This window comes from Taudactylus pleione, unplaced genomic scaffold (assembly GCF_031769625.1).
Source record: "Taudactylus pleione unplaced genomic scaffold, aTauple2 ptg000026l, whole genome shotgun sequence".
NCBI classification, from domain to species: domain Eukaryota; kingdom Metazoa; phylum Chordata; class Amphibia; order Anura; family Myobatrachidae; genus Taudactylus; species Taudactylus pleione.
The window spans coordinates 33,505,704-33,523,553 of NW_028284428.1; the positions used below are offsets into that span (position 1 = coordinate 33,505,704).

General features: G+C 44.1%; 1 protein-coding gene across 2 annotated transcripts in view; it reads left to right on the forward strand.

The window, feature by feature from the left end:
- Positions 1 to 17,850, forward strand: part of TBL1X (transducin beta like 1 X-linked) — a 360,692-nt gene that overhangs the window by 324,994 nt on the left and 17,848 nt on the right. For both annotated transcript variants that reach the window (XM_088451544.1, XM_088451543.1), the window contains 3 exons: positions 2,844 to 2,976; positions 4,671 to 4,809; positions 13,618 to 13,681. In XM_088451544.1, the coding sequence (XP_088307670.1) occupies positions 2,844 to 2,976; positions 4,671 to 4,809; positions 13,618 to 13,681 (336 nt within the window). The remainder of the gene's footprint in view (positions 1 to 2,843; positions 2,977 to 4,670; positions 4,810 to 13,617; positions 13,682 to 17,850) is intronic.

Sequence of the window (17,850 nt, forward strand, 5' to 3'; positions counted from 1 at the left end):
TCTGTACTGTAGACAGCTTGTGAAGGACAGTTTTCCCAGCACAATAAGATCGGAACATTTTGAATTCATTAGGCACTATCTGGTATTGTTCGTTGAAAGCTTACTTTGAGAGGAAAGTGGTTTAAGGTTAAAATGATGTTATTGCCAGGAATTCTACTTTAAGGATCAGGTGCTTCTTATCTTTTCCAAAGCATAAGTTTTTATGGTGCCCTCAGGGAGGGGGAGGTCAAGGCTGGAGATGGTGCCCTTATGGAGGGGGAGGTCAAGGCTGAAGATGGTGACTTTATGGAGGGGGAGGTCAAGGCTGGAGATGGTGCCCTTATGGTGGAGGAAGTCAAGACTGGAGATGGTGCTCTTATGGAGGAGGAGGTCAAGGCTGGAGATGGTGTTGTATGGAGGAGGAGGTCAAGGCTGGAGACGGTGACCTTATGGAGGAGGAGGTCAAGGCTGGAGATGGTGCCCTTATGGAGGAGGAGGTCAAGGCTGGAAATGCAGAAGGCACGATGCCACAATTTACATAATCACTGTCTGGCTTTCTGTCACAACTTACAGCACAACAGGGGGCTGGATGGGGAGAGCATGTTGACGTATCCACAGTGAAACTTTGGATGGGATCAAGGATATTTATAGACTATGCCCCCAAGTGTTGTATTGCGAGAGGATTACCACATGTCACTAATACCCCTCTTCCACTGCCACAATAACTGAGGTTAATGCCGGGTCTACGCGGGTTGCCGCTCGGTCTAAAAGGGTCTTTGAAAAAAGAGTGACCCAGAAAATACGACCCTGAGCTCTACCTGAGTGTAGTGTGAAAGGGATAACACCTGACTTCGACCCGTGCCCAGTGTCCCACATTGGAGCCAGGTTTTTGGTGAAGAAGGGGTATGACTGACAAGAGGAGCTTGGGAGGAAAATCTTGGATAGGAAAAAACAGTGGCCCTCATTCAGAGCCGTACGCTCTGAGCAGAGCGCACGCTCTGAATGAGGGCCGCCCTCCATGAAAATGGAGCGTCCTCCTGGATGCTCGTATAGCTGTGGGTCACCACCCACAGCCTATACGAGCGTGCATTTTGATGGCCGCGATGGTCGTGACCATCGCGACCATCGAAACTGCAAGCCGGAGCCTGCGGTTGAGGTTTTCAACCGCAAGCTCCGGAGTGATTTTGGCTCTATCAGAGCCAAAATCACTCCCACTGACATCACTAGTGATGTCAGTGGGCCGGCTTCTGACGGGAGGCGTTCCCGTGGGAACGCCCCCGTCAGGGAGGCACGCCCACCAAAGGGGGCGTGCTGTCAATCAACATCGACAGCACGCCCCCTTTGATCAGACACAACGAGCGAAGGACTTTCCTTCGCTCGTCGCGTCTGGCGCATGCGCACGACGGAGCTCCCTCCGTCGTGCGCATGCTCAGTGCATAACATCGACCCACTTGCGAGCGGACAGCCGCTCGCGAGTGGGTCTGAATCAGGCCCAGTGTCTGTACTTGAAGGGCTTAGTGAATAATAACTTAGCTACTTACAGCGATTAAATGCGCATCATTTAAGATAAATACAGAAGGAAAATAGTGATAACGAGCCTTTAACAACTTGCCTATAGTTTCTATACCCTTTGATTTTGAAGCTTAATTAGAAAATGATACCAGCCGCAGTTAATTCTAAGAAGCCTATGTATCAAAGCTTGATGAGAGACAAAATTGTGAGAGAAAAAGTATTAACCAATCAGCTCGTAACTGTCATTTTTCGAACACAGCCTATAAAATGTAAGTTAGAAGCTGATTGGTTGGTGATTTATACCTCACAATTTTATCTCTCATCAAGCCTTGATACATAGGCCCTCATTCAGAGCCGTACGCTCTGAGCAGAGCGCACGCTCTGAATGAGGGCCGGCCTCCATTTTCATGGAGCGTCCTCCTGGACGCTCGTATAGCTGTGAGTCACCACCCACAGGCTATACGAGCGTGCATTGTGATGGTCGCGATGGTCGAGACCATCGCGACCATCGAATTTGCGAGCCAGAGCCTGCGGTTGAGGTTTTCAACCGCAAGCTCCGGAGTGATTTTGGCTCTTATCAGAGCCAAAATCACTCCCACTGACATCACTAGTGATGTCAGTGGGCCGGCTTCTGACGGGAGGCGTTCCCATGGGAACGCCCCCGTCAGGGAGGCACGCCCCCGGCACGCCCACCAAAGGGGGCGTGCTGTCAATCAACATTGACAGCACGCCCCCTTTGATCGGACACAACGAGCGAAGGACTTTCCTTCGCTCGTCGCGTCTGGCGCATGCGCACGACGGAGCTCCCTCTGTCATGCGCATGCTCAGTCCATAACATCGACCCACTTGCGAGCGGACAGCCGTTCGCGAGTGGGTCTGAATCAGGCCCATAGACCCCTAATTACAATAATTTCGATCTTTGTAAAAACTGTCTCTCTTCACGGGCTCTGATGGTTGAATAGGCTCTTGTCTTTTATAATTATGTTTACATCTTTAAAATATATGTTTTGTGTTCTTTTTTTAAGCAAATATGGTCAATACTGTAGCATTTCTGCTTACCAGGTTGGGCACACATTTTCGATTAATCATCATAATCTTAAGTATTTCCGGAATTGGTTTATAAATGTAATTACATTGTTAACTTTCTCGCTAGAAGTTTTCACAAAGCTTGCTGAATATGAAATTATGCTTATCACAGAAAATGATTACATTTCAATCTTCCTTTAGTACTTCTATTGAAATAAAACTAGATATGTGGCAGGCTTGCAAATGATTCGCCTTCAACAGCAGTTGACAGTAAAATTAAATAACCATTGTGTGATATTTGTCTTATAACAAGTTGTGCTTTGCAGATAACCATGCAGAACCAATGGAAATTGATGGTGATGTGGAAATTCCGCCTAACAAGGCAACGGTCCTTCGTGGGCACGAGTCTGAGGTATTCATTTGTGCCTGGAATCCAGTCAGTGACCTCCTAGCATCTGGGTAAGTGAGATGTTGTTATTGTATCTCCAGTCTGTAGCACTGGAGAAGGGAATTTTCAGCTGTAATGATTTGTTATTTGTATATTATATGTACTATTTAGCAATGCCAAGATAATGTCATGTTTCATAGATGTGCTTTAAACTGCGGTGTCTGTGCCACTACTGTGACGCTTAGTAACCAGCCAGCTCACTGCAACCATTGGCCAATAATGGTGTAAACAATATTGTGAGTTGTGAGGTTAATAATACTCTAGGAACAAAAAATAAGCCCAAATTATGTGATTTTAGGTTTTTTTGTCAATTTTTGTAAAAAAATCTAAATCCGAAACCAGTCACGGCGGTTTGAAAAATCCAAATCCAAAGCCGGACGGCGAATCTGAGCCAAATCCACATCCAGCTAAAATGGTCCGGTGCACATCTCTAGAACCAACACTACTGTGTTATTTGAACCAAGTACAGCTCAAGGTGCATGCCCACTTCTTGGTTCTTGGAAGTGAGGGTAGGGAGCTGTGCATGCGTTTGTTTGTGTATAAGTACGTATCTACGTACTTACATGTAACAATGGTTGTATTTATGGAAATATAGGCACATGCCATTATAAAACTTGCTTTTACATGACACCTTTTGAAGTTCTGAAATGACCCTTTGTGTATTTAAATACCCTACATTTCATACTGTTCATTCCTGCATTTCCTGTGCACTCCACCATACTGATAAAGCAGGCACAGAGACTGCCCTGTAGTGTGGTGTGGTGTGGTGTAGTGACTGCATCTCCCAAACACACATCTTATCCTCTCTCACTTATTCCCCATAGCTGGACTCTCTAATATGGGGTTACTCTGCTTTTTATCATTACTGATCCAACAGTACCACATAGATCCTAGTAATATGTATAGTCATACAGCAATCCAGCAAGTTTAAAAATATTGGGGTGCACTATCTAGCCAGGAATGTTACTGGCAATAATAATGTTAACGTGACAACAAATGCTATTATTAAAAACTAGAACTAGACTCCATATTATATGGCAGAATGTTTGTGTTGCGGGAGAATTGTCCATATCTGAAAAAGAACTCCAGGTAATATGATGTTTGTAAGTAACACCAAGGCCTACAACAAAGCATATTTGTTGGCTGTGATGGGTATCTCCTATACACCTCTGAGAGTGCATAGTAACACAGGCCCCAATAATCTCCACATAGGCTGCCATAGTGGTAGTTTCACCCCTATAAGCATGGGATGTTCTAGCACTACTTATCTCTCACAACGAATATGTACTTTAAAAAAAAAAAAACTGTTTTTCACCGGAAGCTAGATCTTATTCTTACAGATCATATTTGTACCTTTATCTTTATTTTATTTAAGCCCTCTACATGACTATGGAGATCTGTAACCCATAGAACACAAGACGCAGATACAGACATTTCTTACATTTTCCATATTGTGTCTGGAAAAAAATAATTTAGTGTCTGGGTTCTTGGGTTACAGCACCTTTTTTTTTTGCAGTTACCTTTATAACAATTTACACAAATTTACCCCAAGCTATTTACAGGTCTACTAGGGTTGGTTTACTTTATTATTTAGTGTTTCAACATTATGCGTATCTTGTTTTTTTTATGATTTTAATATTGAAAATGAAGGTCGTACATGCATAGATGTATTATATTTTTCTTTCCATTTTTTTTCAATTTCAAGGTCAGGAGACTCGACAGCCAGAATATGGAATTTGAATGAAAACAGTAGTAGCACCACTCAACTAGTTTTAAGGCACTGTATACGGGAAGGGGGGCAAGACGTTCCGAGCAACAAAGATGTCACCTCATTGGACTGGAATGTAAGCTATTTACAGTCAGACTTTATGAATAATGAAATGTAAATATTGTGTAATAACTTCACATTTCTAATTATCACAATGTAGACAGTAAGTTATCTCCCTGGCCTGTATCAGACGATTCCTTAAAAGCTGTACTTGCCATTTTCCATGGAAATATTGATTCTCTAAAGTAATATGTTTACATTAGCTTGTTTAAAATGCTTTAATGGTCTTTCAAGGAAAATATTTTCATTTGCATATTGTGTGCACTGGATTAAATCATAATGCGGTCGTTGAATAATGTATGTTATGCTCTAATGGATATCTGGGGAAAAAAAGCCCTTAGTCATGTAGAGAACATGCTGATACAGTATTTGTTGTTATTACTAAAACCATAGGATTTAAAATTAAGTTATTCTTTATGGCCTGTGTCACACCTGCCGGTTTTGACTGGCCGGCAAAGAGCAGGCAGAAGCTGGCCGCTTTTCTCAGGCACTCAGTGCCTTTCACAGGCAGCGGCTTTGAGACGCTTTTAATGTTTTGTTTTGTTTTCTTTATCTGTTGAGCAGCAGCAGCTGCTGTACAAGCCGGCCGGTGTGTGTGAAAGGAAACATTGGGCCTGATTCAGACCCGCTCGCAAGCGCTGAGCGCTCGCAAGCGGGTCGATGTTGGCCCAGTGCACATGCGCACGACGGTGAGTGACAGCACGCCCCCTTTGGTGGGCGTGCCGGGGGCGTGGCTGTCCAGACGGAGGCGTTCCCATGGGAACGCCTACCGTCTGGGGCCGCCCCATTGACATCACAAGTGATGTCAGTGAGAGTGCCTTCGGCTCTGATAGAGCCGAAAGCACTCCAGGGCTTGCGGCAACGAGACCATACCACAAGGGTCTCGGCGCAAACCCGATGGTTGACCATCGCGACCATCTTCCTGGCTGCTCGCCAGGGCTGCCATCAGAAATTGCGGGGCCCGGTACTGATAAAATGGACTGGGCCCCCCCCCTTCAGGTAGGATGGGGGAGGGAGGTTAAATGTGTGTGGAGCTACAGTGGAGGTAGGGCATCAATTATAAACCAGTTTAAAAATTTCACAAAGTTTGGGCTGTGGGTGTTGTTATAACATGTCAATCTATCATATAATGGAGCATACACACGGTCAGATTTGTCAGATGAATGATTTGACCGATTTTACCAAAGTTTTGAACGATTTGAACAATTTTTGACTGCATTAAAATGAATGGAATCCTCCAAGTCTGACTGCAAACACATCAGATGTCAGATATCGTTATCTGACAAACGGGAACGCGCATCGTTCATCGTCCATCGTTCAGGCATGTCAGATATGTCAAGGTGCCCACACACATAGCGATATTTTACACGATCTGGCCGATTCCGACACATTGGAACGACAGATCGTGTAAAATATGGCCAAATCGTGAGGAAATCGTGAGTCCCCACTCACGATCACGATGCGATGCGCGTCCCCGCTGGTCACACATCGCATTTTCAGATCTGCCGTGCAGTAGGGCAGATCTGACAATCTAGGACGTGATGCACTGTAAAAAGTCTGACTGCAGGAGAGATCGTTTGAAGATTGGACCCCAAATCGTGTGGAGATCGTGTGGAGATCGTGTGCAGAGCTGCCGGGGAGAGTTTCAAGGGAATCGTACACAGATAGTATACATCGGCTGATCGTGGGCAGATCGGTATGTGTGTGGGAAGATTTAGATTTTCCTTCAGTTATGAACGACTGAACGATTTTTAATTTGTTATCGTTCAGATCTGAAGGAAAAATCTGACCGTGTGTATGCACCATAATATATGCAATATTACAAATACAGAAATACTGTACAGGAGAGAAAACTGCTGTAAATTCAAACACACACAGAAAACCTGAATCTATAATAAATATAGAGGGAAAGTCGATTCTACACACACACACACACACACACACACACATATATATATAAGAAAGCCAGATTCACATAAAATAGCCAGACCCACATAGAATATATTAAAATAGCCAGGGCTATTCCTATTGGTGGCACAGGGAAGGCTTGACATGGTGGGGAGTGGCACAGGGCTGGGAAGACTGGACCTTGATGGGGGGCGCAGGGTTGGGATGGATGGAGGGCACAGGGCAGGGAAGGCTGGACCTTAATTGGGGGCGCAGGGCTGGGATGATTGGAGGGGGTAGAGGGCACAGGGCAGGGAAGGCTTGACCTTAATGGGGGGCACAGGGCTGTGATGACGGGGAAGGGGGGGTTTGGGCGCAGGGCGGGAATGGCTGGACTAATAGGGGATAGAGGGCAGGGTCAGGAACCATGCTATAATCCACGTATCTGATTCAGGGGTGGATCTATATGCAAACAGCGCCCCTGCCCTAACCAGTCACCTGTCACAGAATGCAGTCTATCCCCTGGTTGCTGCTCCAAGCTGCACACAGTAATCCGATCACACCCTTCCTCTGAGGCTGCCAGGCAGGGGGCGGGTGCGCACTTGGAGAAGCCAGAGAGATCAGCAGCTGCTGTAAACCCCTATCCACCTGCCGGGACCCGGGAGCCATGCGGCGGCATTTGTAATATGGCGCAGGCCGCGAGCCAATCACAGCTCGCGGACCGGCAGCCATCAGGAGTGGCTGCTCTTGATTGGCTGCCGTTCTGCGAGCTCTAATTGGCTCGCGGCCAGCCCCATATTTGTAATGACGCCGTCTCTCAGTTATTCAGCGCCGTTGTTTCTATACTGCCCGCGCGCCACCAGTTGGCGGACCGGCACTAATGCGCACTGATGTTACATGGGCCCCCCTCTCTGCCGGGCCTGGGACTCCAGTCCCAGCAGCCCCCCCCCTGATGGCGGCCCTGCCGCTCGCTATAGCTGTGTGTGGTAACCCACAGCTATACGAGCGGCCAGGAGGCCGCTCTAAAAATTAAGAAGGACGGTCCTGATTCAGAGCGAGCGCTCTGTCAGAGCGTCCGGCTCTGAATCAGGGCCATTGTTTCCTATACACCACTGGCTTGCAGGGATGGCCAGGGCACGGCACGGCCGCCATCCTTCTCAGTGGATATTTCCGGCTGTAACACGGCAACCGTGCCGTGCCCGAGCCCTGTGAATGGACCCACCCGCTTCCTTGCATCACTACATTTCACAGCCGTTTTTTTGCTGGCCGGGCAATGAAATAGCTCTGCATAAGTCTTGAAGTTTAAAAAAAAATCTCTCTCTTCTACAGAGTTTATTTTTACAAAAAGCTAAGTGATGGCATTCTTTATTATTATTTTTATATGAAAAAGAAAATATTAACAGTACTATGTAATGTAAGAACAACAACACAAATGGTAACAGTCTGATTTATGTCCCATTAGCCTAAAGCAATGTTTCCCAAATCTGGTCCTCATGCATCCCCAGCAGTTTGTGTTTTCACCATGCACAGGTGCCTTCGTCTACTTGGCTGGGTCAGTAAAAATCATACCTGTTTCCACAGACCAAAATCCGGAAAACATGAGCTGTTGGGAGTGCACAGAAAACGGATTTTGGAAACACTGCCCTAAAAACAAATGCTTAAATTCAGTTAATGCTAAGCTGACTTTGGTTATTAATAAACTAAACTAAATGTAAATTACAAACATAAAAGTTATGACAACTTCACTGGTAACAAAAAATAAGCAATTTGCACCCAATGCTGGTGATAACATGATTGTTCAGTACAGTAAATGGTGCTCAGCAATATTTTTAATCCTAATAATGTAACTACAGATTCGTCCACATACACCAGCACCTACCCTCAAATCGAGCTAAATACAGTAGCTACGTTTAGCAAGCCGCGGAACTTACTCACTAGCCACGCCAAACCACTAATCCAAAGTGCCTAGTACACTATATTACAACTAAGATGCAAACTTGAGGAAAAAGTAACACAAATTAGGAGAAGTAGCATAAGTGCGCAGAATGGAACCTCGTCATATGGTACAAAAAGGGTATGTGTATGAGGACACATGATGCTTCTTTTCTATTGGGGAACATCTGTAGCTGGGTACACAATACACGGTGTGTGTATCCGGTAATGGAGCTACACAATGTAACGATATATCGCATGTGACATACACACTACACGATCCGGTGTACAACGGTGCGATATATCATTAAATACTGCATGTAACAGCATAGCGCCGTTCATTGCATCATCCCATCTGCTGAGCAGCACAGCAGATGGGACAATGCAATAAATGAGGATTGTGCATGCGCAATCGGGCGTACACACTATACGATCTGCACGTTACATCTTTCAAATCCACATCAGAACAATATATATCGTACAATGGGGGAGATGTAAGAAGCGCAGAAGCGGTATCAGCGCACGTTATGTGCGCTGATACCTCTTCTCCTCGATGTATGATTGGGGGGATGCACAGTAAATGACAAGGGTGCTATACAAGAAGCAGCGCCGATCAGCAGGGCTTGTATGAATGATCAGATCACCTGACCGTTCCGCCTGCGACAGCTACAGCCTGGCGATGCCCTATCCCCAAAGCAGGGACAACGCTGCCCCTGCTGCGGCAGCTGGCTGCTCCAGGTATGCAAGCAGGATCTCGTGATACTTGCGAGATCCCGCGCATGCTCAGTGGAGCCAGCCGGGACTGAGACACAGCGCATCAGCACTAGGCTGGATGCGCTATGTCCTTAGGCAGAGATCGAAGGAAGGGGGAGTTAATGCTCCCCCTCTCTGGCCGATGAGATGTTAATACATCTCATCGTTAGTGCTTCCTGCTTCGCCTCAGTAAAGAGGTGAAGCAGGAAGCATTATAGCAGCACGTTAAGTGCCGCTATAATACATCTCCCCCAATATATCTTATCGTGTGTACCCAGCTTAAGGCCTTGGAGTATACAAAGGGAACGTCTGATGAAAGACACTTCAGTCTCTCCATGCCACCGTATGTAAATACAATGAGGCCGACAGAGAAATTGCCCTTTTGCCTCTTTCCTAGTCACCACTGAGTAGATAGTATGAGCATTGCATACATTGGCATCTTAATGGGGATGCGGTCAATATGCCGGCACATAGGATGCCGTTGCTTAGAATATGCCGCCGGAATCCCCAATACCTATCAGAATCCCAGTGCCCGCATTCCGAACACTGACATTCCAAAGGTAGGTACCGGGGTTAGGGGGAGGGTTAGCATTAGGCACTATGGAAAGGGTTAGGCATTAAGGGGGGGAGGGTTAGGTTTAGGGTGCGGGGAGGGGAGGGGGAGGTTAGGGTTAGGCACAGGGGAGGGAAGGTTAGGGAGAGGGGGACGGTTAGGATACCTACCCACAGGTGTCGGTATCCTTACCCTGTCGGGATGCTGGTGTTGGGATTTTGACCTTCGGGTTCCCGAGTGCCAACATCTCGTACCCATCCCCTCTCAATGGACCTCCCGCACCCATCTCCATAACAGATCCCATAAAGTATTTAGTAAAAAGTTTTGCTTAAAATAGGTTGTGTACTCCTACAGTTTGTGGAGGCATTAAACATCTGAGGCATAAAGTTTCTGTACTTTAACCATGAGTTACGAATATGTGCTGCTATTTTTATTCCTGTTGCGTGTTTCCATCAACATCCCTTTCCTTCATTACCTTAAATTGGTAAATAACTTGGACTACTCTATACACAAGTTCTAGGGTGAATTTTTAGAAATGGAGACGTTGTCCATAACAACCAATCAGATTCTACTTAACATTTAACTAGCACCTTCTAGAAGATCTTGGCTAGGATCTGATTGGTTGCTATGGGCAACATCTCCACTTTTAAAAACTCTCACTTTAGTAAATATAACCCCCTAGAGTCATCTGAAAAGCTTATTTGAATGGTGGCTTGCCTAAACGGAGAACAGATTTTTAACATGGAATCAATCAAGTACAAATACTATCATTGTCATCTCTAGTCATGTCTCACTGACTATTTCAGTTTAAGTTCACAGTCTGCATTGAGGAGAGTACAGTGATGATTTTGTAATTAATGTGTATACAGTCAGGTGCATAAATATTGGGACATTAACAGAATTGTCATATTTTGGCCTCTATTCACCACCAAAATGGCTTTGAAATGAAACAATCAAGATGTGCTTTAACTGCAGACTTTCAGATTTAATTTGAGGGTAATTACATCCAGGGCCGTAGCTAGGGTAGGGGGGCCGGTGCCATCGCACAGGGCACCACAGGTCAGGGGGTGCTGTTTGGGCCTGTCAAATTTCTGTTTATTATCATTCTTGCTTGTAGCTTCCTCTTATTTCATCCCCAGCATCTCCTGGCCTCTCCTATCTCTTCCCTGGCCCTTCCCCATGAAGCCATGGCCCTTTTTTGGGTGCATTATGTCCCTTTGAAAAATGAGGGGGGCGCCAATGCTCTTTCTGGCACAGGGGCACCAAAAAGTCTAGTTACGGCTCTGATTACATCCATATCAGGTGAACAGTGTAGGAATTACAATGGTTTCTATATGTGTCTCTCACTTTTTAAGGGGCCAAAAGTAATGGGACTATCAACTCAAAAGCTATTTCATGGACAGGTGTGGGCTATTCCCTCGTTATTTCATTATCAATTAAGCAGGTAAACGGTCTGGAGTTGTTTCTAGGTGTGACATTTGCATTTGGAATCTACTCTCAATATGAGATCCAAACAGCTGTCAATATCAGTGAAGCAAGCCATCATTAGGCTGAAAAATCAAAACAAACCCATCAGAGAGATAGCAAAAACATTCGGTGTGGCCAAATCAACTGTTTGGAACATTCTTAAAAAGAAAGAACGCATCGGAGAGCTCAGCAACACCAAAAGACCTGGAAGATCATGGAAAACAACTGTGGTGGATGACAGAAGAATTATTTCCCTGATGAAGAAAAACCCCTTCACAACAGTTGGCCAAATCAAGAACACTCTCCAGGAGGTAGGTGTATATGTGTCAAAGTCAACAATCAAGAGAAGACTTCACAAGAGTGAATTTAGAGGGTTCACCACAAGATGTAAACCATTGGTGAGCCACAAAAACAGGAAGACCAGATTAGAGTTTGCCAAACAACATCTAAAAAAGCCATTACAGTTCTGGAACAACATCCTATGGACAGATGAGACAAAGATCAACTTGTACCAGAGTGATGGGAAGAGAAGAGTATGGAGAAGAAAAGGAACTGCTCATGATCCAAAACATACCACCTCATCAGTGAAGCATGGTGGTGGTAGTGTCATGGTGTGGGCATGTATGGCTGCCAATGGAACTGGTTCCCTTGTATATATTGATGATGTGACTGCTGACAAAAGCAGCAGAATGAATTCTGAAGTATTTTCTGCAATATTATATGCTCATATTCAGTCAAATGCTTCAGAACTCATTGGATGGCGCTTCACAGTGCAGATGGACAATGACCCGAAGCATACTGCAAAAGCAACCAAAGAGTTCTTTAAGGCTAAAAAGTGGAATGTTATGCAATGGCCAAGTCAATACCCTGATCTGAATCAGATCGAGCATGCATTTGACTTGATGAAGACAAAACTGAAGGGAAAATGCCCCAAGAACAAGCAGGAACTGAAGACATTTGCAGTAGAGGCCTGGCAGAGCATCACCAGGGATGAAACCCAGCGTCTGGTGATGTTTTTGCGTTCCAGACTTCAGGCTGTAATTGCCTGCAAAGGATTTGCAACAAAGTATTAAAAAGTGAAAGCTATGCTGGCCATACACACTGCAATTATCGGGACGATCCGCCAGATATCGGCGGATCGCCGCGATGATTGTAGCGTGGGGGGGCGACCGAGGGTTAAATATTGCTCGGTCGGGCATGCTGGATTGTCCAGCATGCCCGTCCGATGCGATATTTACCCGGTAACTTTCGGCTGCATCGGGCAGTGTATGCCCAGCGCGGCCGACAGACAGACATTTCCTGTGTTCCTTCCTACGGATTTCTCTCACAGTGTATGCCGCAGACATCTGCGGCTGGCAGCCGGCCAGATAAAATGTCTGTCGGTCTGACAGACATTTTATCTTGCCATGTATGCCCAGCTTTAGATTTAGGATTGTTTAGTTTGTCCCATTACTTTTGGCCCCTTAAAAAGTGGGAGGCACATATAGAAACCGTTGTAATTCCTACACCGTTCACCTGATTTGTATGTAATTACCCTCAAATTAAATGTGAAAGTCTACAGTTAAAGCACATCTTATTTGTTTCATTTCAAAGCCATTGTGGTGGTGAATAGAGGCCATAATATGAAAATTCAGTCAATGTCCCAATATTTATGGACCTGACTGTAATTTTGCCATTTTGTTAATAATAATAATAATAATAATAATAATAAATTATGTAATTTTAAAATATGTACAGCTAAACTAATGGTGCGTACACACTAGACGATATGCTTCCTGAGCGATATCATCTAGTGTGTCCCCGGCAGAGTGTGCTCAATGTCGTTCATGACATTGAGCACACCCGCTGAACGATATCATTAACGATATCGTTCAGCCCCGGGCTCTCTCCCCCATTCTATAACATGCAGCAATCTGACGATATCGTCAGGTTGGCCTGCATGTTAACCCGATGATGACGAACAACCCGCGGGAACCGCGTCGTCGATATCGTTCATCATTTTTGTTTTAAAAATGGACGATAAGGTGGACGACTGAATGATAACGATATCGTTATCGTTCAGTCGTCCACTTTAATCGCCCAGTGTGTACGCACCATTACATAAATTACCCCCATGAGGGATAGGCATCTACGTAGTTGCTGCTGAAATGCTGAGATATTCAATGCAAAGCTACATCCTGGATTGGAAAACTGAATGTTACAAATTTGTTGTATATGTTTGCTTTCTAACAGGCTGATGGCACACTCTTAGCTACAGGATCATACGATGGTTTTGCAAGAATTTGGACACAAGACGGTAAATTTAATGCCAATACACATGTTTTATGGCTGAATATGTTTAATTAATTACAGTAAGAGATAATGCAATTAAGTTGTAAATACAATGTACTAAATGATTTCACAGGTGAATCATATAAGTAAAAGTGTTTGCTGGGTAGCTGTAATTTTTTAGTGTGGCAAGTGGGACTGTATGACCCTGACCATGACTATCTAAACGATAAAAATAATAATTTGGTTAATATATATAGGGGGTAACTCAATTCTCAGCGATGTTTCTGCGCACCTCTCAAATTAATATCTGTGATATATGTGATTGCGATTCACTGGTGGAAATTATCTTACCGTGGGCAACTCACGTCTATCGCCTACAGTTAAATTGTTCCCAGGGATTTAATGTATAAATGCTACTAGTTCTCTAATGTGTTTTCTACGATTTCCCTGATCATATACAGAAAGAACATACTTCATAATTTAGACTGTACAAAATTGTATTTGGTTTAATATCTACTGTACACCAGCTATAAATACATTGCGTCTTTTGCACATATTAAAATGTAGGTTTTCATGACAATGTGTTAACACTCGATTGGCTCATTTCAACAAGTTCTGTTATTTCTAAAGGCTCCTGCTGTGTTTGCATTGAAATGAATAGTGTGAACAAAAGCTAACAATATTCTATTAATATGTACTGCATGAAGAATCCCTTCTACTCCACTACATATTAATCATTAGACAAGGGCTCATACATGAAGAAATAATATACCTTTCAAGTTATCATTCAGTTTTATTTATTCACACTTCACAGTACTATTCATAGAGTTATGTCTCATTTGGTTATAGGGCCTAGTAACCAGTTGAAACAAAATCGTGTTCAAAATGTGTACAAATGTGGTATAGAAATGTACTATTGTTAGAAATTACAAATAAAAATTAGTTTATGAACTTTCAAAAATGTAACTTTTTAAGCAGTATTCTTAAACTTACAACTTAACTCAAAGTTATGGTTGATATATTTATATATAATAATAAAAAATATGACAGTATTTAGTATCCCTGGAAGAAACTGGGGTATATTGAGTGTAGTGAGGAGATCTAACACTTTAACTTAGACTTCTCCTCCTCTGTACCCCTATTGACTGCCCCTCAGTCTCATTTTTTTTTAGTGTCTGATGGACCCGCCAGTCTTTCTTGAGGTGCAAAGTGCAGTCTAACTGTTTTTTAAAGTATTTTTTTTTCTTTGCTTTAACTAAATGCTATCTTTTGGATATTTATTATATGCAAGTTGTTTTTATTGAGTAGTAACAGAAAACAAACAAAGGTATGCAATCACATTGTGGACAAACTGAAAAGAACTTACAGTAGAACCAAATAACATTGAACAAAACACTATGTAATGACTGAGGAAATTAATAAGTTCATTTCTTTTGGACATGTTTGCATTTTGGGATGAGAGAAAGATGCTGTGCATTGCCCAGAAGCTCTCTCGCCTTTAGGGACAGCTTTGGGACATTCTATGTGTCTCCAGTGTCCCCCTGGGATGAAGGAGAAATTAGGATTTCAGTTATTACGTTAAATTCTTTTTTTCCGATTCCATCGGGGACACTGGTTACCCTCCCTTGCCCTCCTTTTTAGTTTGTTGTGCTCTGTGTTGTTTGTTGGTTGGTATTGGTTTTATCAGGGTGGTGTCTGTTCTCCTCTCCCTCTTATACTACACTTCTATTCTTTTCATCTTTGTTAGTAACAAAGTCTTGTTTTAATACTAATATAATTGGATAGGCAGCATATGGCTCTACAAATGTTGATAATTTACTATTTTCAAGTATTGTTGAGGTAAACAGTCTTGGCAGAGATGTTAAACAACTTGCCCAAATGCCCACTTGGTAATGATTTCCCTCCAATTTCCTATAGATAAACAGTTGATTCTGCATACATACACCTACTAGTCATAACAGTAAACCGCCTGCATAATATTGTGTAGATCACTTTTGTGTTGACAAAACAGATCTGACCTATTGAGGCATGGAGTCCACAAGACCTCTAAAGGTGTTCTGTTGTATCTGGCACAAACAAAAACATTAGCAGAAAATCCTTTAAGTACTGTAAGTTGTGAGGTGGGGGCTCCACAGCTCATGTAACGCCTGAGGGTTGCAATTGGCTGGAACAAGTGTTGCGTACGCATCACAGTGCACCTGTGCAAACCAGACACTGCGATCGCAGAGGCTACGCAGTCTTATGGCAGAGTGATTGACAGGAAGTGCCATTTGTGGCGGGTGACAGGGGGTTGATCGGGCGAACACAGGAATGCCAGTGCTAGTACGTGCCTCAACGCCGTTGCAGGGTCATGCATAAATTAGCCACTGTGATACCAGACGCTGCCTGAGGCCTCAAAGCTGCGCTAAAGTAAGCAATTCCTGACTGAGGTCTAACCTGCATTAACTGTGCATATGGGTCCGATGTTACTCATTGTTACCAATTGTCTCGCTATGTTGGCCTAATATACGGATGTGAGTAAGGGGAAGTGGGCATCCTTATGTCAGGCTGCGATCGCAATGCGAATGCAAACATTTACATATCACCACTGATATTAGCAAATGTGTTGTGTGCGTAAATAGCGATACATGCTGGAACAGGCCCCAAGTCAACACCTTTAACTCTCTATCATGTTCCTCAAGCCATTTCTGAACTATTTTTGCAGTGTGGCAGGGCGCATTATCCTGCTGGGAGAGGCTACTGCCATCCTGGAATAATGTTGCCATGAAGGGGTGTACTTGGTCTGCAACAATGTTTAGATAGGTGTACGTGTCAAAGTAACATCCTCATGAATGCCAGGACCCAAGGTTTCTCAGCAGAACATTGCCATGAGCATCACACTGCCTCTGCCTGCTTGCCTTCTTCCCTTCTTCCCATAGTGCATCCTGGTGCTATTTCTTCCCCAGGTAAATTACGCACTTGTTTGAATTTCCGGCCATCCACATGAAAAGAAAATGTGATTCATCAGAGCAGGTCACCTTCTTCCAGTGGTTCATGGTCCAGTTCTGATGCTGACGTGCCCATTGTAGGCATTTTCGGCACTGGACAGGAGTCAGCATCATAGGCAAACGTATGGGGGGGTTTCCGTCTGCCTGGAAACCCCCCTCCCCAGCACTCACCGTAACCACAATAGAAATAGTAATATAATAGAATGTTACTAGTGCTGCATGTTCTTCTCAGTATCACAAATTAAATGATTAGCACCACCTGTGGATCTTTTAAAATGTGTCAGCCAGTAATAAATATACCTGTGCACCAACTAGGAGATGTGGAAAACATGCACTGTTAGGGTACACTGCTGTAGATCATCAATAGGGTTAATAATTAATACTGTATAATAATATACTATCCAGTACATAAGGAGACCAATATGTACATATATGTCCAGGGCAGTGCTAAGTTCTTCTGCTGCTCCCTCAGACTTCCGGACTTGCTCCAGTGCTCAGAAATGGTGCCCACATCTGAAAAAAAACATTCTGCTCAGACAGGATGGACCTACTGCCGCATCTAATGGCTTCCTGTGATCACTGGTCCTGTATATGGTGGAATTATGACACACACACAATATACTTTGTATGTAACATCTTAAAGCTGGATAAGTGCTAATTATACCCTCTTCATGGACAGGCCACACTCACTCTAAAATCAAACATTTGGCAACCCCCTCTAGAAATCCTGCGTTTGCCACTGAGCATGGACATTCTGACCAGTTTGCAGCTACGCAACCCCACACATAACAATATGTGATGCACTGTGTGTTCTGATACTTTTCTATTATAGCCAACATTGACTTTATTCAGCAATTTGTGCTACAGTAGCTCTTCTGTGGTTTTGGACCAGACGGGCTGGCCTTCGCTCCCCACGCTTATCCATGAGCCTTGGGTGCTCATGACCTTGTCGCCGGTACACTGGTTGACCTTCTTAGGACCACTTTTGGTAGGTACTAACTAGAGATGAGCAGTTAAAATTTGGTTTGGATCTTCCCACCAAGTTTGGATCTCAGAACGAGGCAAAATGTCATCTTTCACGGGCATCTCGGCACTGACGTCCGAGAAAGATGACGTTGTGTCCATATAAGATTATGTTTTGCCTTTTTCTGACTCATTCTGAGATCCGCACTTGGTGGGAAGATCCGAACCAAAACCGAACTGCTCA